Raw genomic sequence first — 22,197 nt, 5'->3', positions numbered from 1 at the left:
GTTGAGCGTTAGGCCTCTGTTCTGGATTCTCTCCATGGCCTCTTCAAGTCGCTTGTCGTGTTCTTCTGTTGTTTGACCATGCACAATAATGTCATCATGTATGTTTCTCACACCATCACAGCCTTCTAAGACTTGCTGGATTACTCTCTGATACATTTCAGGTGCACAACTAACTCCAAACATCAGTCTTTTGTACCTGAAGTCCCTTGTGAGTGGCAAACGTGGTAATTGATCTGGAAGCCTCACTCAATTCTACTTGATGAAATGCCCAGTTGATGTCAAGTTTGCTAAAAACAGTACTTCCATTAAGGTCATGAAGGATTTCGTCGACTGTCGGGATGGGGTGTCGTTCCCGCACTATAGCACTATTAGCCTGCCTCATGTCGACACAAAGGCGAATGTCGCCGTTCGGTTTAGGCACAACAACTACAGGTGAAATCAAGGGTGTCGGGCCCTCTGCTCTCTCAATTACATCAAGACTTACAAGCTCATTAAGTTTCTGTTCTAACTTGTCCCTCATACTGAATGGCACACGACGCATAGGTTGGGCCACTGGCTTAACATTCTGATCGATAGGGATATCCAGCTGAAAATCCTTCAATTTTCCCAGCCCCTCGAAACATGATTTGTACTTGTCAAAGATATCTTCCTGTCTCAAAACATTAACTCTAACCTCCTCTCCAAGGTACAAGACATTCAGTTGTGTAGCTGTTTCTCTTCCTAGTAATGCTTGGCCTCTTCCTTCAATAACAGTGAACTCCGCCTCTACAGGGACATTTTGTACCGTTACGGTTGCAACAAAACAACCAGCTGTTTTCAACGGTTCGGCACTTCCGTATGGGTACAGTTTCTTATTGGATTTCATAGATGCACACTTCACTTTATTCTGCTTTAACTGTTCCCACAAATTGTGATCAATCACATTAGAGCTAGCTCCCGAGTCGACAATCATGGCAACATTGGGTACACCACCAACATTCACCTGGACCATAGGTTGTTTCCCATCAACAATGGTAAACGTGCACTCACTATCTGGACTATCCTGGGAGTTAATCTGATTTACTGATCGTTTGGTATCTCTTGGCCCTCTTGGCTTCTTCGCCAAGGCTTCTTCTCATTTGGATGTTTTGCTTTTTTAGTTTTACAGTACTTTGCAAAATGGCCTACCTTGTGGCATTTCCGGCATTCTTTGTTTCTTGCGGGACATCGCTTGTCATCCTGAGTGTGTCCTGAGATGTCACATCTGTAGCATCTCTTCCCTTCAGTTTTCTCTTGAACGGAATTTAGTCCTTTTGTCAATCCTTCATTTGGGTTCTCAATTGCTTCTGCTTGTCTGTCGCTAGCTTCCATAGACCTTGCAGTATTTTGTAGTTGCTCTAAGGTCAGTTCTCTTCCTTTCTCCAGAAGTTTCCTTCGCAAACGACTAGACATACATTTTTCGATTATCTGATCACGAATATTTTCATCCTTGGCATCACCGAATTCACAGTATTCTGCCCTTTCACGAAGCCTTGTGATAAACTGATCGACGCTTTCAGTAGGGAACTGAGCCATAGTCCGGAACAGATGTCTCTCGTAGGGGACATTGACTTGGGGCGTGAAGTATTGATCGAGTTGTTCCATCGCTACTGTGTAAACACTTTCACCTTCTCCAGGTTCTCGAGCTTCTGGAAACGTATAGTAAACATCTTGCATTTGTGGTCCTCCACAGTGAAGAAGAAGAGCTTTCTCTTGCGCTGCGTTTTTTACTCCTTTTCTAACGATGAATAATTCAAATGATCGCTTCCATTTCTTCCATCGTGCTCCAACAGTTGTAGGATTCCCGTGAAGATCGAAGCTAGATATTCCACCTAAATCAGTCATAATTGCGACAGCCATTCTCAAACTACAATATAGATCCTTCAATCAGTGGTTTTCCTCGTCGCCAGTTGTGGTATCCCGCCCGGATGGTTCGGATCTAACCAATAACACTCGGATTAAACCAACGCACATTAACTTAACAGTTTAATAGTGGACAACGTGTTCTAACAACAACTCTCGCACGCATGCGCCAATGGGTAATACACTACACTAAGTGTGCTAAAATTGGACTTGAGTCACCGACTCTTGTTGGCAAATTGATTTATTATTGTCAGATTAAAGACATATGAAACTAGAAATGGCAGGTACCGTTTATTAGGCTTCATCTATTTTCATTAGTTTACTTTCCAACGGCAACGCCTATATACGATTCGTTCAGTTTACGTATAGTCCTGTCATAAGTGCCGCTGACATGTATTGATGACGCAGTTTGCCATACCATGTGCGTTAGTAGTTTTTTAGTCGGTTTTGAAGAAACAATTAACTTCCAATCGTTAGATAGATGTATGTAAATCGTCGTAGTTGTTATTACATTACAAAGACGCATACGAATTGTTGTGTTTATTTCGCCAAGCCGGTAGATGGCCCCTACAGCCTATCATGCATTTTATACACGTAAAACATGAATCATTTCTAAAGTGATTAATCGTTAAAAGTCACTTTGAATTGCCAGTTTCATTCCTGATGGAATTATTTCTCACCAGTAATTCATGGAGATCCTTGTACATGCACCCAACAACCACTGACCCTAAAATGAACAACAAGCGGTCAGTTTGAAATTTTCCTGGCAACCCCATAGGGGCTAACTCAGTTAACTACGTATCCCAAATCACTGGCTTAATGCGAACAACATGCATCAAAAGGAAAGAGATGTCTTTATTTTTAGAAGATAAAGTTCATTTTTCCATTGGTTTACTGGTGCCATAAACGACGAGTTTTTGACCGATCAGGGCACTTCTAATTTCTAAGCTATTTTAAAACTTTAAATGTTTGATAGAAAGTAAGCTGATGATAAAAATCAATTTAAATTCAAAAACGCAGAAGAGTATCCCGTTCAATTTGCTATCATGAATGGACCAAGTCTTTCAACGTATTTAACACATCAAAATAAGATTTAAATCCCAAAAAAAAAATCTATTTTATACAATCTAGAGTTCAATATGGGTTTGACACAAACCATTTTCAGAAAAATCCTCAGAGGAAATATTAACGCTGGCTTGCCATTTTTCTTCCTTGAGAAAGAAGTCAGTAGCATTTTGGCGGTAGCCTCTTTGAATACCCATAACTGACGGAAGAAGGAGAATATCAGCTGTTAGGTGATGATTGGTATTGTGAAACTACAATAGCGTATCAGAATTTTGTTAATATTCTAATTATATTTATTGTTGTCATTGTTATTATTATTATTATTATTATTATTATTATCAATTATAATCATTATTTTGTAGGTACATTGGCAGTACCACACTTCGATTCTTTAAACGCAATTCTGATTCCTTTGACGCAATCAAATTAATATTGTATCGTAATCATAAAAATAAATAAAATATTAAGGGGATGGAATACTCAAACAGCGGAAACTGGAAAAAACGTATTAACTCAGAGAATATACGTTTCCTTCAATTTAGTTTTTAAAGTTTTTTTTGCAATTACTTGCATCAACCCGAGAGACAAGAGACCAACAAGTTTAATGTACTCATTACTACTCTCATAAGCCTTTCAAAACGTCACTTTTATTATTTCTTTAGGCTTGACAGCAGATTGACCATTTTGTTCGTCACTTTGTCAGACTGTGATTGAAAAATAAGGAAAATATCAAAATTTCTAAAGAGAGGATGTTTTTAGCTCACCCATTTTTTGGCTTGTGGTCTTCGTGGATGGCTTCGTCTGGCTTAGATGGTATTTACCATAGTCTAGAGCAAACTCCTCAAAGGAGATTGCCACTTTAAAAATAAATTCTCGTATTTTTTCTTCTTCTCTGTTACTTAGTCGGCCTCTGTGGGATTTTGTGGTGTTCAGTAAACGATCGGTGAAGACTTCAAATACCCGTACAGCCTCCTTTAATGACAAGATTTAAATACTCTCAATTATGTAAAATGCAGTTCTTGATATGGGATACGATTGTCAGCCCTGAGAAAACCCGTAATTGTACAGTGTAGAATTATTGTATTGTTTTTTTACGCACGTTTCATATGAAAAATCAGCTGCTGATACTTCACTAGAATTTCACACCATTTGAAGAGATCATGAATGAATGGCAAGGCGATCAAACATTCTCAATCGAAGGTTACTTATCGAGATTTTCTCGAATCGTGACTGCTAAAACCACCAAAAGATTCATATTGGTCACAAACAGTGACCATACATATTTTCCAGTAGTCCAAGTGAAAAGGTTGCTCTTTTTAGTGACCATCTGACCAATTGACTAACTAAATTTGCTCATGGATATGAGTTCCTTTTCTTGCTCTCAAGTAAGTATGTAGCACTCAATAAGAAAAAGCATTTCTATCCGTTGGCATGTATTTTTTTCCCAATTGATCCGTGGTACTTTAAATTTTAGAACTTTACCATCCAATTATGTCAACATAAGGAGATAGAAATCGCACATCGATATCGTAAGAATTCTCAAAGGCAAAATTGCATGTAATTAGGATTAATTCCAATTTGGACTGAGTAAAACCTATAGGCGAGGTAAGAGCAAATTTCATCCGAGACTTGAGGACTCGATTTTAAGAAGATTAACGGGTTATTCTTCATCTTTTTCACCGCCGTTCTTTCAATAAAGGGGCGCTGCTATTCTTTAGAACAGCTATCCATATCTAACGTGCTTTATTTAGTCTTTCTCCCTTATCTGAACACTGGTAAAACTTACAAACAGCTCTCGTCATATCCCTAAATATTGCAAATGCCACATCAACTATTTATTTAATCATGATCATGATAGATAAGTAATTAGTAAGTTCCTACCTTTAAAGAACTGTTTCTCCTGATGTCTATTCCATTAAGTTTAGAAATAGAATCATTTGCCTGTGGCGAGGAAAGACAGTAGCAATTTCGATAAGATTCCTCTACAGGAATGAAGAGCTCTCAAAAATTTGCCTAACTCCCAACGTGTGGCCTCGTAGCTCACTTGATAGTAGCGCTCAACTGGTATCTGGGAGACATGTTAGAATCGTGTCGAATCCTGAATTGATAAACACCATAGAGCATGAGAGTTATAGCTACAAGGATGAGGACAATTATAATACATACCACATTCTTAATTACTTGTAAAGTCCATGACGGAGATGTCTTAGTGAGCGATGATGAAGACCAAGATGGTAACCTCGAAGATGGTGATGGTGCTGCCGTTGAAGATGATGATAAGGATGACGATGATGATGGTAATGATGATGATGATGTCGAGGAAGACAACAATAATGATGATAAATGTGATGGTGAGAGAAAAGGCGGTGACGGTGTTTTCAAAGGAGCTAAATGTTGAAATAAAAGTTCATTAAAAGAATGAAATTAAGAGAAAAGATTGCAGAGCCATGATAAGGCGCGAAGAATTCGAAAGGTGAGATATTTGGATTTTGGTATTTCATACACAATATATCAAGTATCCAATCGGGAAAAAACGAACAAAAAACCTTTAAGAATTTAATTTGTTAATGGTACTCACTGTAAGCTTGAGAATTTTTTGTTCCCTGCACTGTTGAGCTTTGAGCTGCGAAAACTTGAGTTGCTGTAGCCGTGGTAGATGTAATAGCATTTGAAGTGTTGCGTTGGCCTTTGGAAAATTTAATGCACGTGCAGCTTTTACCCACACCACAGTGAGTATAAAAGTTTCCTAACGACACGAATTTGTTACAGCATTGTTCATTCCCGGAGCATTGTGGCTTATTCTGAAAACTTATTGGCCAAGTTCTATTCATGTGACATGTGGCGGTGTCGCACGTCTGTACACACTGAACAGCATAACAATGCATGTTACAAACGGTTTGATATTCTTCGAAATGCAGACTACAAATTCCTATGCTGCATTCCTGATTACATGTTTCGGGGCTGCATGTTGGAAACCAAGTAAGTGCACTACATTTCAAATTACAACTACAACTACCAGTGTTGCATGTCCTTGTGCATGGAGTTACATTGGGACGGCAAGTGTTATCACCTAGGACAACGCCCAAAAAACAAAATACCATTATTTATTATAGGCATGGTAGTGTTAAAAAATTAATACCTATTATTATATGACTGTGTCTCACAAGGACTGGGAACTGCCGAATTCACGAATTTGATTGGTTGAAATCAATATTGAAAGCAGTCTAGATTTTCCCATCTAGACCAGCATCTAGACCGGTCTAGAAGAAAAAGGTACAAAGAATTTAAAACATTGGCATATAAGACACAGCCATATAATAAACATCTTATTAACCGAGCTAGGTTGGTCTGTATGGGAGAATCTTAACCTCGGTCGCTGGTACCGACCGAACGCAGTGAGGTCTGTACCAGCGACCTCAACCTCGACCTACGACCTCGGTCAAGAGTCTCCCATACAGACCTCCCGCTCGGTTAGTAAGAACTAAAGATAAATAGAAAAGTGGATAAGATCTTGGCTAATCCACGGTATGGCTTAATATCACTGTTAAACAAAAATTTTTATAGATTATTGTAGAAATGTGTAAGTATAAGTTAAAGTACGTGTGATATTAAACCATTTACCCCCTACGGGTATTCAACTAGCGTGAAGCTAATGGACGTCACCAATTATACACCAGAGATAAATTATACTTTGTTAGTATGCCCAGTATTCATTCCCTCTTCGATCTTTAGAGGTGACCCTTCTATGATTAAAGGGTGACTGCAAGTTGGCTTAACTACCCTATGTAGCAAGGCACTAAGGGATACGTTATCATATTCCTGAGTATTAAAAATTTATCCGGATAACGGCGTTGGTTTGTCCCATATCATTAATTCAACAGAAGGCATGGAATAAAGCAATGATAATGTAAATATTTAAGATTCAAATAATAGGAGGAAAGGAAATAAAGGAAGCCGACAGACCCTTCTCAAAAATAGACTTCAAATTTTGTTGTTAGCTAGGCTAATAAGTTCTCTAATCTGCGAGACGCAAGAGCTGGGAGAGTTTAGTGTCATCCATCCATTAACTTGTTATTGAATTTGCATATGTCTAACTTCAAAACCAAGCTAAAATTAAACCATCGTCATTTGCATGTTGGCGCGGGTTAAATCGGGTTTTTAGCCTAGAGATCATTATGCGTTGCTTAACTTGCTTCTTTACTGAGTAAATCCCTTGAAATGTCGTTTTTTTTTATTTTATTCCTGACTTCCTTATAGAAGCTGATGAGGTCGGCTCTACCAAAAGACACCCTAATCCAGAAATATTCTAAGCTCTAGCGGTCTCAGTTTCCGCTTTATTATTTTATTTTCAAGATTATACTGAAACCCATAGATTCTACTCCTAGGAGTATACTTGTAAGATATACTCTACGAAATTAAATATTCTAAGAAGAATGTTGATACTCACTCAACAGAGTTATTGATAAAAGGAGTGTTCCCCACATTTTACAATCAGCCATGATCATTTTTCCATCGATGCGTGGGTCAGGTTTTTTTTAGCATCACACTCAACCAAAGGCAAGCTTTTTACAAATTGGTATTAACTGTAGATTAGCTCAAAATTCCCTTCCTAGCGTTATACTTATGAGGTCGTGAGCGTCCTCTATTTAGAGCTATTTTAAAGATCTGTCTTTCTTTGTGTTGTCTTGTGCCACAGCCAGTCGCTTATTGCTGGCATGTTATGCGGGTATTTGACTGTCATTCAAATTATTGACGGCGGGTCTTTCCCTCCAAATTTAGTCACAATAGGTATTTTACACCTGTTTTGAACTACACCACAAATATAACAGGTATGGAATAAGCAGTTCAAGAAACTGTTTCATTGCAATTCTCATAACTCTTTCAATAGGCTAGCTTGAGATAAACAATAAAAAGCGTAAAAATATTTTTGCAAGTATATAGCTCTAGGCTAAGGATATTAACTAAGCGTCGACGGAAGGTATTCATTTTAATTTCAATATTGATTACTGATTACTAGGACTCTTAATCATTTAGCGAGTCGACGACGATCAGCTTTGCCGTCCCTTTAGAGCGCTAGCGTCAAACGTGTCGCCTTAAGACACTTATAGCTCAACTTGAAACAGGTCTGTTATAGAAGTTTTTCTTTCATCAATATTGGTACCCACTAAGTGGTGCAGAGATGTAGATGGTCCCTGTTTATGCCATGCACCACACGACGCATATAATTTTTTTTTCTTTCACTAGGTATGTGGCTTCTTTATTTTCAGTACATTAACGTTTAATTCGTTTCCTTTTCCTCATTCAAAATGACGAATAGTCAATGCTATACTTTGTGAATGAGATTCACGCAGAATATGGTGGACATCAATAATTAATTTGTTTTGTTTAAGGACGCACATCTTATAATTTACAATACTCTTCTGATCAGCTTTTTCCTCCAATATTGACGGTTTGATAACTAATAGCATATATAACCTCCTGTTTCAGACTACCCTTAAGGTTTCTCAAAAAGTCTGGAAAATACATTCTGGAAAAAAATGATAAAAAAAAAAAACTTAAAGTAATGACGAAGCAGTTTGAACAATTGTGTGAAACAAAGATTGCATTGTGAATTTAGAAAGATCTATCGATGTTCCTATCGTTGTTTACAAGTAAAGAATTGATGAATGCGATTTTCTTTATAAAAACCTTCGGAACAACAATATATTTTTTTTTTCGCGCGTGTTCTTAATAAAGTACCGTTTTGCATTAAAGATGCAGTACTAGTCCCTCGAGGTAGTTCTTTCAATTTCGTTCCCTTTTTTATCTCAAACTACGCATTACTATTTTAACTATGGTATCTTTAAAAAAAAAAATGTTGAAATGTTGAAACGCACGCTGGTTATTAACAAAAACGTGTTTTCGAGCTGAACTCTTTAGCCTGCCGAAGTATAAATAGTCGATCCTAACACGTTAACATAAATGACTCCTAACGAGTTTCTAGCGGCAAAAATTCCTTTAATGACGACTGCATATATATCAAGACGGTAAAATTCGTAAGAGTGAGATTTCTCCTCGATTACTGCGAACGGTAAACGGGAAGTTGTGATGTTTCGATTCGAAGAGACCTGTTTTGCAGTATGTCATTTACAGCAAATTGTACGACTTACTCTCTAAGTCTAACTCACATAGTCTTTTTAAATTAACCTACCGTATATAAGGGGGGAGGTGGTGAGGTTTGGGAGAGAGGTAAACCTCGTCTCTCCTATCTCTGCTCTAAAACCCCAAGAAATTGCACTCCCTTTTCATGATTTTTTAAGCCAGACTGATGCAAATTTGCAGCTGCCTCAGCTTAAAGTTGTGTTCTTTTATATAGTTATAGTAAACTAAACGCTCTCCTTTCCTTTTTATGAACGTGTTTTAAATAGTCGGTACCATTGCATTTTAGTAATGTGCTAATTCGAATTCAAAGCGATCGAAACATTTGCGACGATGAAGAATGTACCTCAGGATGAGAAAATATAAAGTATGAAAAACGTGGCTGAAGGGTAAAAATCTATTTTATTCCTTTGTTTTTAGTTATTTGGTAAACTATTTATCTACAACAAGTATTGATTAATTTGTTCCTTGTAGAGTTTAGTGTGCTTATCTAAACAAAGGATCAATCCGGATTACACCGCGGTCTTTAACTCTCCGACTCCATACTCTCTTCTTCTCGTTCCTATCCTATAATAGTCTTCCACATATCCCGGCATACACTACATTCATTATTAACAATTTCTTGCTATGACAATAGCAAGATGAAATGTTGTTTCCTGTTCGACTAGTAGTTTTATGTTTTGTTGAGGTTTCTCAACAGGTACAATAAAAATGACTTCATCTTGTTATACAAGCAAAAACGATGTCGCGTGAGAAAAAAAATTGAGAATGGAAAACAGAATACGTGTTAAAATCAAGTCGAACACTAAGTATACGCAAAGAAGTCCAACACTACATGTTACAAAGTTTACTAACATGTCTCGTATATTGTAGGGTAACATTAGATAAACTGGAAAGATTAACCATTTTAACTAGTGATGATTAAAATTATGGGAAAGTCTCGCAGCTTTCAATATAAGCATGCTGCTTAAACATACGATAGAGTGAAATTATTTCTTTTTCATCAAAATAAGGTAATTGCATCTTGTCAAGAGCTTAACCAGCACTAAAGACTGATGACTCTGAAAAGCTAGCTTACCATCGATTATATTAGTATCATACAAGAAAATAGTGTTTTTTGGAACTATTACTGTCTCGTGAACAGCAAGTACTATTCAACTGAACTTCTAAAGGTAGCTGTTACCTCCTTGTGGAAGATGTAGACAAATATCTAGCACCTTTTATTCTCAGCCTGTTTGATCCAGTTAATTAAACTGAGCGTTTTTTCAGTTCGAATTCATTTTAAGACTGCAGTTTAATCGCCTTTACACCGCCGATATCACTCAGATTAACCTGTGAGCTCTTCCTTGCGGAGTTTCCATTTTTTTAAGTGGAAAAACGGTGCTCACTCTTCTTTTGAACCGCTCTCTAATCTGCGAATAGACGAGGAAAGTAATCAGAAAAAAGCACTTAAATGTTTATTCAAGCTTTCAATCAAATTATCCATACTACATGTCTTTTTTCCATATCGAACTTACCTGGCTGTTTCACACATAGTGAAGAGCGAAAATTAGGAAACCCTTAAAAAAGAAGGGCCCTTTTCAAGATCACAATATACAATCGAACTTTACTAAATTAAACTTATTTTCTCAAATTTCTTAGATATGTAAATGACTTTAAATTTACGAGAATGAAAAACAAAAATAATAAAAAGAAAGGAAAGAATGTTTCCTTTTCAATGACTTTTTCTTTCTTTTTTCTTTATCCTCTAAGGTTTATTTCTTCATAATTCTTTAGCTAATGTTATCTGACTATCGCGACAATGTTTGAACATGAAGTATTAAAGACATTCGAAATGGAAGGCTATAAATATGAAATAAGAGGATTGAACACTAACCTGAGAAGAGTTGAGGATGGTGAAGATGTAAACGAAAGCTTTGTGTAACGGTGATAGGAGACCAAATAACCACGTGGCACCCAGTAAGGGAATCATCACCACGTATGCCGTAATGCCAACTCTGAAGGCGAATAAATCCTTATGCTTTACTGATATCAACTAACAACTTTAGAAGATGGGTGAATATCATTAAAGATCTAATTCATAATTTGATTTTGTTAAAATCTCAGACAGAAACTGTCCTTTTTTGTCATATTGTTAAAACTCTATCTCACCGAATTTGCTGAATTTGCTTGTCTCCTATTGGCTGCACTCTGGTCATCTCCCTTATCACTTGTGTGAGAATCAAAATGTTGATCTAAAGGAGAGGATTTAAATATAGCTTTGTATTTAGTGTTGCTGTTGAACACATAAATTCTTAAACCACAATAAAAAATACCAATGCCAAAAGAAAATCAATACCCGAAACTTACAACTTCAATCATAATCACGATTACAAGAAGTATCCAGATCAAATTTCTAGTTGAGGATATCCAACAGCTAAAGAAAAAAAGACAAAGGAAAAAGAGAGACAGTACTGCTAGATTGCAGGTTCACAATATTCCCAACCAGTCATGCGTCTGAAAGTGATATTCACGCATAGAAACTGTGGGTCGGAGGCTGGCCTAAAGGGACGAAGACCATATGATAAGGAAATATAGGTCAAATTAATTAAGACGATGATGAAGAGGAGGAAAAAAAACGAATAAAACGAAGCAATAGTCAATACTTGAACAAGTAGACCTAAAAAAAAACAGGAATTTTGAGGAGAAAGAAACTGGACATTTTATCCCTCTTACTATTCATCACTGGTATAGTTTTGTATCCCATCCTTTTTAGCAGCGAGGCTCAATGAAATGGCTACCATAATGACTAGGAAACCTATTATCAAATTTTTACGTTAATAATTATGATACAGTTTGGTGGAAAAATAATCCCTAACAATGTATGATGAGTACTACTGTACAACCAAAATACCCCATGACATGACGTGATAGACATGCAACTTTGTGTTGATGTTGGAAACTTTCACAACAAACGGGTAGAGATAAATTCCCTCCACCAGCATCCAACAGAAAGCAGCCATCAGGAAATAGTGCATAAGAGCTGCTACTGTGACACAAATAGCCCGCAATAGCAAAGCGGTAAAGACCAAAAAATTAATTTGTCTTTTTCAAGTTTCCTTCAAGGATAATGTATTTGAAGGAATTCCACGAATAGGGGAGAGCCTCTAACCGTATTTTCTGTAGCGTTTATTCCAGCCAGAAAGATCATTTGTCCAGCTCCAAGGGAAAGAGAAAGACTAAGTCGTATTTGAGACAGAGGTTGTCGTTGTCGGACATCTCTTTTGAAAATGAAATAAAATATTAATGTTAATATGAATTCAGACGCTAAGCAAAGCAAGAGAAAAAGTTCCATGGGAACCAATAAAAACACAAAGGAAGGGCAATGCTAAAGAAATCTAGTAATCATTAAAAGAATGAGCAAAAAACCAACGCATGAACACCGTAAATCAAACGCACTATGAATAACGACTCATGAATTTTGCAACATACGGAGTGTACAAAGTTCCAAGGAAATTGTAAAGAACATCGTCCACTTAACAAATGGTAAACACCACAGCGTACACTATTGAGTTATGGATGCACGCGGGAGGTTGCTAAGCACGAAAGAAGTGTAAGAGTCGCTCGAGGCGATAGCCGAGAGCGACTCTAGCTTCTTGAGTGACTCTTACACTTACACTTTTCGAGGGACTCTTACGCTTTTCTGCCTCCACGACCTGAAAATAGATTTTATTTCATTTGAATCAAGTCAACACAACATAAAAAAAAGGACTGAAGTTATCTCTCAGTGCTCTAAAATACTAATTACCTCCAGGCTTCTGAACCTCAAGATGACATCTTGTTGTAATTTTTCCGTTTAGGATTCATATCTGCGGTCATTATCCTGGTGTTCAAAAACCTGTAACGAACATGTTACTAAAAATAATCAATGCTAAGCTTATTAAGTATAAAATCTAAAAATAAAATAAAAAATTGAGTTTTTTTTTTAATAGGATTGTGCAGGCCTTTACAGACAACTAACGGTCTTTGATTAACTGAGTTTCAAGCCTTCGAGTTACCGTGGACATCCAAAAGTACTGGACTGTATCCTTCAGCAGATAATTGGCTAAAAAAGAGTGTGAGGCTTTTTTAGATATTTCTCTTGGTTCCTAAGAAAATCTATTTTGAAGTTGTACAAAAGGTAATATCTCGCTGAGAAGTCACAGGAAAATGTTCGTAAAGGCCTCACATCCTTTTCCGCAATAACATCTGACAAATATTCAATCCAAGTCTCATCAAAAACATAACCTATTTAACAATCCGTGACTGTACTCTGTTCTGCTATAAGGCACGCGGAAGCGGCTAGAGCACGAAAGAAGTGTAGGGAGAAAAACAAGACGTAGTCGAGTGCAAATTGAGATCCTGAACAAAAGTCACCCCTGCTAACGACCCTATCCCGGATCCGGCATTACACCTTTCAATATTTGGTACCAGCTATCCTAAACGGGCACTCCTTACGCCGTAGGTCGCTTTCTTTTTTTAAGACTCAGTATATTTTCCTGCTACAAATGTAACAAAGATGATTTCTCTAACCAAAGAGCAAAAAAAAAAAAAAAGGAAATTTTGTCCATTTTGACGAGATATTGCTAAAAGTAACCTTAAATCAAACATCCCATATTCGTTATTAAAGGGAAGTCCCTTTATAAAATGTTTGTCTCCACTGTGAAAAGTTAATAGTAAGAAAAATAATTTATTTCTAGTGCAATTGTCCTAAAATTTAGGAAACAAAGCTTTATTCTGATCGGCTGAATGCCCTACATCATGGAACATAACTCAAAGCAGACATGCTAAACTTGCACCAGTTCTCAAAAATTTCACGCATCAAGCTGACCTTGTTTTGTCAGTTTCATTCCCAACAGATTGATGTGTCAGCAGTAGTTCGTGAAGATCATTGTACACACACCCTACGATCACTGACCCTGAAAAGGAAACAGAAAACAAAAAGATATGTGAAAATGAAATGCATCGGTATATGCCACAAAGCGAGCTCTTAATCTTGAGAGGTAATTTATGTTTAATGAAATTCGAGCTCGTTCGGGAATCTTGAACAAGATATTTTCGAAAATTAAAACAGACTGTAAATGTTCGACTCTCCTACATTAATGCTTAACTAACCAAACAAATCAATTGTTACTTTTACACTGGATATTGCATCATATGTCATATAATTAATTGACCCCAACACTTTGCTAGCAATTATTATCTTAGCTACCCATTTTGCTATTGTTATTTTTCTGCTTGATTTGGACATCATAAAAATACCAGAGCAGTTTGCGCGCTTCTTGTTCTTTCGTCCTAAATATTTATCCAAATGCAAACTAATACCAGAAGAATATCAATTTTCACCATTACTACCAAAAACAATTTTACCACCTAATGAGGAAAAACGTAAAACTACAATATCAATAAATCAGAAATCGAGAGCAAAATGATACTCCATGAGACAGACCGATAAACAGGTGGTTAATACAAACCATTCTGGGCAAAATTTGCAGAAGATATATTGATGCTTGCTTGCCATTCTTCTTCCTTGAGAAAGAAGTCACTTGTATTTTGGCGGTAGCCTAATTGAATACCCACAGCTGCCGAAAGGAGCAGAAGATAAGTGACACAGTGATAACGTATGTGTAGGTGCGCGTTTTCTAAGAATTTAATAAAGATTTAAAGGTATATAATTAGACAGAATCGAATTAAGATTACCCATATGTAATTGGGTTTCATAAGATGCAGCAGAATATAACTGTTCTACAGATATCCTTAATTACTATACACCACTCAAGTGAAAAGTGGTTTTAACGCCCGCCAACTGGCTTTTTCGGAAGTGAATAGCAAGTGCTATTCACCCTTGAGCAAAAGAAGAGACCAAACTGCGCGTCCAGAGTTTGATTTCCGACCATTTTTTCGTTATCTGCGTGGACTATACGAGAAGATTGATTCCCCTTAGAGTCGATGAATAGTGATAGATATTTACCGCCACTTTGGAGAATAATTGTTAAGAATAAAAACAGCGAAAAATCATTAAGATGCAAAATATCCAATTAACAAAAAAGCACAAATGTGAAATGGATCTCGGGTTCTAACTCACCCATTTTTTGGTCAGACATCTTTTTGGAAGGTCTTGTCTCACTCAAGTGGTACTTGCTGTACTTAAGAACAAATTTCTCGAAGGCGACTGCCACCCGAAAGATGGCTTCCGTTCTTTTCTTTATTTCCTCCTTACAAAGTTGGTCTATGATAGGTTTTGTTATATTCTGACACAGATCGGTGAAGTCTTCAAACAAAATCATTGCCTCCTGTAATTAGATAAATATTTCTCATTTATCATACATTAACTTCAAGTTTTTCAATATCTGATAATGTTGTAAACTCAATAAAAATTGAATTTCTGCAGGAGGGTCGAATAAGGTAAACAGCCCTTAATAAGGAGCATTTCACGTTGGACTTGTTTTGTATAAACAGTGATGCAATTTTCAGTTCAGATTTCAGATCTCTCGCGAAAAAAAGCAAAAACAATAACAACAACAAAGAAAAACAAAACAACAAAGACCAAAAAAGCTACAAAGACAAATTCACGAGCAAGGAAAAAAAAAAAAGCCGACAAAAACAACACGGGCAAAAAAAATAACAAACAAGAAAAATAAATAAAAGAAAGACAAAGCCTGGCAGACATTAACTTCTATGTTTCTGTTTGTTTGTTTGTTTCCTATTTTTTCCCCTTCCTTTTCTCGTTTTAGTATGCTATTTAACGTGGAAGAAGAAACATCGATGTCTTGTGCCTGCTTAGGACGCAGCATTCCTAGCTACTTAATAAAATGTATCTTGAGAAAAAAAATCGTTGTTTTGTCGAAAGAAACTCGAAAACTGTTTAAGTTTCAGATATCCTGACATTTCGGAGAGTAAGACGTCTTCACCAGATTCTTATAATTCTCTCAAACTCCTACGCGTTCACATTAAGATGGTCACTTTCACGATAATGTGGACGCTATCTAGTTAAATGATTAATATATTAAATGTATGGTGATAGATACCTTGAGCGAACTTTCTCTGCTAATGTCTATTCCGTACAGTTTAGAAACATATTCATTTCCCTTAGGTAAAAAAGACAACAACGTTAACTAACGCCATAGATTATGGAAATAATCAAAGCAAAAAAGATAAATTAAATTACGATACCTACCAGACTCTCGATTGTTACCAGCGGCAATGATGGACTTGTGCAAGTCAGAGATGACGATGACAATGACGATGAAGACGACCAGGACGAAAACGACGATGATGACAGGGATAGTGATGGTGATGATGATAATGACGAAGATGGCGATAAAGCTGGTAACGACGATGAAATCGAAGGTAAGGATGATGACAAAGAGAAGGATGATGATACTGACAATGACGATGGAGACGATGATAACGACGATGACAGTGGTGTTGACGATATTAACGACAATAACGATGATGGTAATGATGACGATGACGATGACGACAATGTCCAAAATGTTAATGGAAATAAATGAGATGATGATAATGACGTTGATGTTGGATTTTTTGGTGACAATGATGATAATAATGATGATGACGATGATGACGGTGACCGTGGTGAGAATGATGACGATAATGAGGAGGACGACGAAGACGATGATGATGATAACGATAATGAGAAAGTCGATGACAATGATAATAACGATGATGGTAAGAGAAATGAGAATGGTGATGGCGACCCATACGATGATTGCAAGTGAGCTGTATGTTAAAGCAAATTCTCATTATCGAAATGCAATCTAAAATAATATCAGAAACCTCTCATGGAATGGAAGAAACTTGGGAATTTACCACCAATGGTAGCGCTGGGCTTCACGTTCGCCCTCTGGGTCCCCTGCGGAGGCGCTTGACTTTCGGGTGTGCGCGTGAGTGGCCTTCGAGAAAAGACCACGGGGGCCATCGAGTTTTTAACTGAATTCAAGCTGAATTCGACCTGAATTCGATAGTTTAGTGCTGAATTTTGAGTTCACCTCATGGTGCCTCGTGTAAGAGTAAACGGTTAACTTTATGGTTCGTCTTCACTCGTATTTTCTAAACGGTAAACTTTACGGTTAGACTTAACTCGCATTTACAATCAAGATATGTTATTTTCATATAGGGGGCACTTAAAAACACTTACTCAAGGTCTGTTTATTGTTGAAATGGTACTCATTAAAAGTCTGGTAAGTTACTTTACCTTGTGTAGATAATGGTTGAGTTTTAATGACTTCAGTTGTTGTAGTTGAAGCAGTTACAATAACCTTTGGCGTAGATAAAGTCCTGTAATTGAAAATTGAGATGCACTTCTGCTCAGCCAGTGAATTGACTGGCTGGATTTCTGTCCTGTTACAGGAGCCAGTGTTGCACTTTTGTTTACACTCATTTGTGGTGCAAAACATATTGCATCCATCTACTCCCCCGTTGCACTTCTGATCACACTCTTTCCCGCAGCATTCCAGATTACATATTTTAGCATCGCAATGTTGCAAACATTTACCGCTACTCACGTAGCATTGTGCATCGCATATATCTATTCTTGCGTTGCATTTCTGTTCGGGTATATCATGTATTGCACTTCCTGTAATGTGACATTCCTTAGCGTCACACGTCTGTTTACATTTAGTAGCAATACAATGCATGTTGCATTCTTTCACTGCACCATTGCATTTCTGATCACACTCTTTCCCGCTGCATTCTAGATTGCATCTTTTAGCGTCGCAATGCTGCTTACAATTACCGCTGCCCACGTAGCATTGTGCATGGCATCTTGCTACAACTCCGTTGCATTTCTGTTCTAGTGTATCATCGATTGATGCACTTACTGTCACGAGGCATACTTCAGCATCGCATGTCTGTTTACATTTACTCCCGTTGGAATACATAATGCATTCTTTTACGTTGTTCTTACACTTTTGATCACACTCTTTACTGTTGCACTCTAGGTTACAGCTCTCAGCGTCGCAGTCTTGGTTGCAATTCTTTCCGTTACAGTCAAGAGAACAGTTATAGTTGCCTTTATGTCACAGTTGGTCACACTTTTCTTCCTCCTTAAAACATTCCCGTGAACATGGGATTTCGCTGGAGTTGCAGATATCTTGGTCAAGTCTGGCATATCCTGGAAAAATAATATTTGAAAAAAAAAAAACAAACAAACAACAACGATGATAAAGATAATCAGTGTCGCCGTCCTTTGTAAGTTTTTTTTTCTCTTTCTTTTAAAGAGATACGACATTAAATCCCCGTGGCTATGCTGTTTAAATTTAAAGGAATGTGTTGGCTGAAAGTCATTAATCATTAATTGACACCAGAGCCCAGAAATGGGATTCACAGGTATGCTTCAAAAGTGATGTTGCTGGGGTCGTTACAAATTTACCAGAACAAATGAAAATCAGAAAGAGCAGCAGACAGCTTTCAATTAAAAGTTTTCATTTATTTCGACTTATTTGCCATGTATTAACAGCATCGAAAATTAACGATGGAAACATCAGCGTCTGATGGTACACGATGTTTTAATAAAGTCTGTAGACCTAAAGCTCAGAATGAATAATTTTAAACTCCACATTTGTACATTTACATAGCGCTTATATCCTTTTTGCTGAAGGCGATTGTTTGTGACATCAATAGCAACGAAATCTTTTCGAACCCCACGATAAAACATTGTCTTTTAAATACTGTTCCCATTGATACCAATGGCAGAAAGAAAGTATCTACAATGTTCATGAAGCACTCCCTGGTCTGACTACAGTGTATCCTTCTCTGATTTACTGGAGAGGCACACTTTTTTTCTGTTTAACAGTGTCAATTGTTCAACTGTCATTTGCACAACGACAGGAGTTTGATAAATCAACAAAGAGATAAAAGCTGAGAATTCAGATAGAAGAAAAAAAGAACATTCCGTCTTTTCGCAGAGTCCTCAATTTATGAGGTTTTTTGAAATGTAGTTTAGATAAGTTTTCCAGTACACATGCGTTTATTTTGATCATTTTACAGAATCCATATCTTTGTTCTAATTCAACATGCTTGAAATAAATCTTTATTTACATGGCTGCGTAAGAGTCTTACCTTGAAAATCTACTTAAGTTGAATTGGGCTTACAGCTGACTTGAGTTATCTATACTGAGCTCAGTAATAATAATAGACCGGTTTCTCAAATTATATCCTCGTAATACAGGAAGATGAGAACTTCAAAGGTTTTATTTCTCTTCCCGTCCTTATTTTCGTCCAAAGGCCGTCGTGAGGGCAAAATCTTCGAGTCCCGTTAGGGAACTCTGATGAAGTTATTCTTTTCGGAGTATGCTTGTGGTACTAAATGAACTAAATTTATGTTCATAAAAGAACTTTGGTACTCACCCAACAAAGTTATTGATACTAGAGCAGTTCCCCATATCTGACATGCTTTCGTAAACATCTCTCTTCCCGTGTAGCTTAAGTTACTGTCAGCATTACGTTCAACCAGTTCTGTTTTTGTTTTTCCCAATTTTTACAAGCTGAACATTAGAATAACGCTCCCTCTCACAGTATCAGTTCGGTAGGAATAAATTTTTTTTTAAAATCTTCTACTTGGATAGGTCTCCTGCTGAAAGGATAAGCTTTCCGCATGTGTTGTTTTGAGTCAAAATCAGCCTTCTTTTGCTAACTCATTATGGAGGGAATTAAATATAATGCAAATTTTTGACATCTTATCTTCGGTTAAACTCCATTTTAAGAAGCCCCTGCACCTGTTTCAAGCAAATATGAAAAATAATCAATCAATATCAAGAGATACTTTTCCATTACGTTCCTCACTAATCTTTCAAAATAATAAAATGAAATAAAAATTTATCATAAAGTCAAGCTCGAGATAGTAAATTTTTGGTATCAATTACAACAGGAACTGCAAATGTCACTCTTGCTGTCAATTATTTACTGTGCTTCTGTTGTTTACTCAGCTGTTTAAGCAACAATGTCGGTCTCTTTAGAGCATTAGCATAACACGAACTGACGCGGAAAAATATGATTTTACTTAAATCAAATTTCTAATTTTCAAATGATCCCCACAGCTCAAATAACTGCACTGGCATATCTTTCTCTGCCATTTTTACCCTGGTCTTCTCTAGAAGTATTTGGATGTCATTTCCATCATTTTCTCTTGATGCATCACTCTGGAATTCCAAGGTATGCCGAGCAGAACCCTTGAGCAATGCCACTATGACCTTTAACTCAAGGTCATTTCACTCTAAAACCCACCCATGCGTTTTTGCGAAATTTATACAAGCTAGTTTCCTCATGTAATGGAAAATGAAAATGGCAGTTTTCACGCAGTAACCTCCGTCGACGTCGGTAATTGTCTTCAGATTAGTCTCTCGGAAAGTAAATAGACCAGCGGAAAAGAGCAGACCCTAAGAGTTTCACCTTTCTACATGGAAGAAAAAAAAGTGGTTTCTCAGTACTCAGCGATAGTAACCTTAAAAAGTTGGTTTCAAACGCTGTTCAGAACCATAAAGAAGGTCACAAAACTATTTCATCGATGCGAAATATGAAAATTATTAGGATGCATGTTAATGTCCACATTTGCTCTCTAAGCTTTGCTTTTTGGCCAATTGTTTCTTTTTCGGACGATCTCTTAGCAGCGGAAATCATCAGCTGACATGCCAGGCGCCTGACGTTGTTTATTTACTGGGATGACTAGATATACTAACTATTAAAACAAAAGAGAAGAAGAAGATAACGGAACAAAATTAATAAAAGAAAAAACAAACAAACAAAGCAAAAAAAGCAGAAAAATTAAAAAAAAGAGATAGCAGTCACAAGAGGGTCTGATTGGACTGCTAAGCATCATATGACCTACATCCTCGTTCCCTATTTATCGGAAGAATAAAACACGATATTCGTCACTCTTCGTCTACATTACTATTTTTACAGTGCTGCAAATCGGACTTGTTTCGAAGAAGTTATAATTATTTCAATTTCTTCCCTTGAATCCAAAGTGATCGAAGGATTGTGACCCAAACGGTACTGTAATAAGCCGTGAACAGAGACAGCAGACAACGAGAATAAAAGCACGTGTAGTTTAATGGCGAACTGAAAACAGAAGATCAAAACAAGCCTGCCAAGACTGACGGGTAACATGCGTGACGCGTGACGGGCAATACGCCTTTTCCTTTAAAAAACGGAAAGTTATAACTAATAACATTCAGTTTCCACAGCAGTAACAGTGTCAAGAAGCAAAAAAAAAACAAACAAACAAACAAAGAATGTCCCAATAGTGATCTTATGGTAACTCATCAATTAAACATCTCAACCAAGCAATGTTTCTAATGTGTGGTTCTTCGAAGGCCCATCAAGTCAGATATCATTGTTTCACTTCTCCAGGGTGCACTGGAAGGACTCTACTAATTAGGGTAAAGATTACCTGCTAAGTAAACAAAAACAATGTTTGGGGAGACTTTCTAGTCAGAGTAACGAGCAGGAGGGCGGATTACTCTACTGCTTCGAGTAACAGTTCTTTGTGGGGAGCTTGGAGGGTCATGGACTGGAAAGGAGAGAGGAGACCGAGGAGTGAACATGCAAGGCGGAGGGGGTGTCCTGGATAGTACACATGACTGAAAAACAGGTAAGGGATGTGATGCCTTTGATGGAGTCTCTGGTGTTGAAAGGGGTGATGATTGGTGTGATTTGCTTGGTGTGTTCTCCAGTGCTGAGGAAGTGGTGTCGCTGTCACCCGGGTATAAGAGCAATAGAGATGGAGGTCCCACTTGTTTTGAATGAGGAGAAGGTTGTATTTGCACTCGATTGCGCCTGAGTTGTTTGGTGCCAGTCTGGATGTAGTAGGAGCGTGGACCAGCAGAGCCGGTTATCCGACCAGGAATCCATGCTTTGGATGACGAGGAGGTGGGAGGCTTGGCGTAAACATGGCTACCAGGAGGGAGTTCAGTTAGTAAAGGCCCGGCATGCTTGTCATACGCTTGTTTTTGGTTTAGTTTACGATGGATGTGCTCTGCCACCACATTGTTGCCGGGAGGGGGAAGGGGTTCGAAAGTGGATATGATTTGTGGGAGATCAAATCGAAGAGTGCGTCCAAACAATCGTTGAGCCGGT

The 22,197-nt window shown here is 37.5% G+C and overlaps 3 protein-coding genes across 4 annotated transcripts in view; all 3 read right to left on the bottom strand.

Annotated features, from left to right (window-relative positions):
• LOC111319316 (uncharacterized) overlaps positions 1-7,661 on the bottom strand; it is a 15,104-nt gene extending 7,443 nt beyond the window's left edge. For both annotated transcript variants that reach the window (XM_088750671.1, XM_088750672.1), the window contains exons 1-7: positions 7,394-7,661; positions 5,525-6,016; positions 5,113-5,333; positions 4,828-4,887; positions 3,711-3,918; positions 3,038-3,145; positions 2,562-2,608 (exon numbers count right to left, since the gene is read on the bottom strand). In XM_088750671.1, the coding sequence (XP_088606797.1) occupies positions 2,562-2,608; positions 3,038-3,145; positions 3,711-3,918; positions 4,828-4,887; positions 5,113-5,333; positions 5,525-6,016; positions 7,394-7,451 (1,194 nt within the window). In that variant the 5' untranslated portion in view covers positions 7,452-7,661. The remainder of the gene's footprint in view (positions 1-2,561; positions 2,609-3,037; positions 3,146-3,710; positions 3,919-4,827; positions 4,888-5,112; positions 5,334-5,524; positions 6,017-7,393) is intronic.
• Positions 7,662-12,740: 5,079 nt separating this feature from the next.
• Positions 12,741-15,389, bottom strand: LOC148737008 (uncharacterized). Its single transcript, XM_088749229.1, has 5 exons — positions 15,188-15,389; positions 14,577-14,684; positions 13,934-14,021; positions 12,872-12,961; positions 12,741-12,779 (listed from the first exon to the last, which is right to left on the bottom strand). Exons 1-4 carry the CDS (start codon positions 15,387-15,389, stop codon positions 12,889-12,891), a joined length of 471 nt encoding a protein of 156 aa, XP_088605355.1. The 3' UTR covers positions 12,741-12,779; positions 12,872-12,888.
• A 746-nt stretch (positions 15,390-16,135) lies between these two features.
• Positions 16,136-18,161, bottom strand: LOC148737007 (uncharacterized). The gene is made up of 2 exons (XM_088750692.1): positions 17,318-18,161; positions 16,136-16,842 (listed from the first exon to the last, which is right to left on the bottom strand). The coding sequence occupies exons 1-2, from the start codon at positions 18,000-18,002 to the stop codon at positions 16,262-16,264; spliced, it is 1,266 nt and encodes a 421-aa protein (XP_088606818.1). The 5' UTR covers positions 18,003-18,161; the 3' UTR covers positions 16,136-16,261.
• Positions 18,162-22,197: the final 4,036 nt, after the last annotated feature.

This window comes from Stylophora pistillata, chromosome 2, assembly GCF_964205215.1.
Source record: "Stylophora pistillata chromosome 2, jaStyPist1.2, whole genome shotgun sequence".
NCBI classification, from domain to species: domain Eukaryota; kingdom Metazoa; phylum Cnidaria; class Anthozoa; order Scleractinia; family Pocilloporidae; genus Stylophora; species Stylophora pistillata.
Note: the sequence above shows the minus strand (reverse complement) of the source record. Positions and strands in the feature narration are given on the sequence as shown.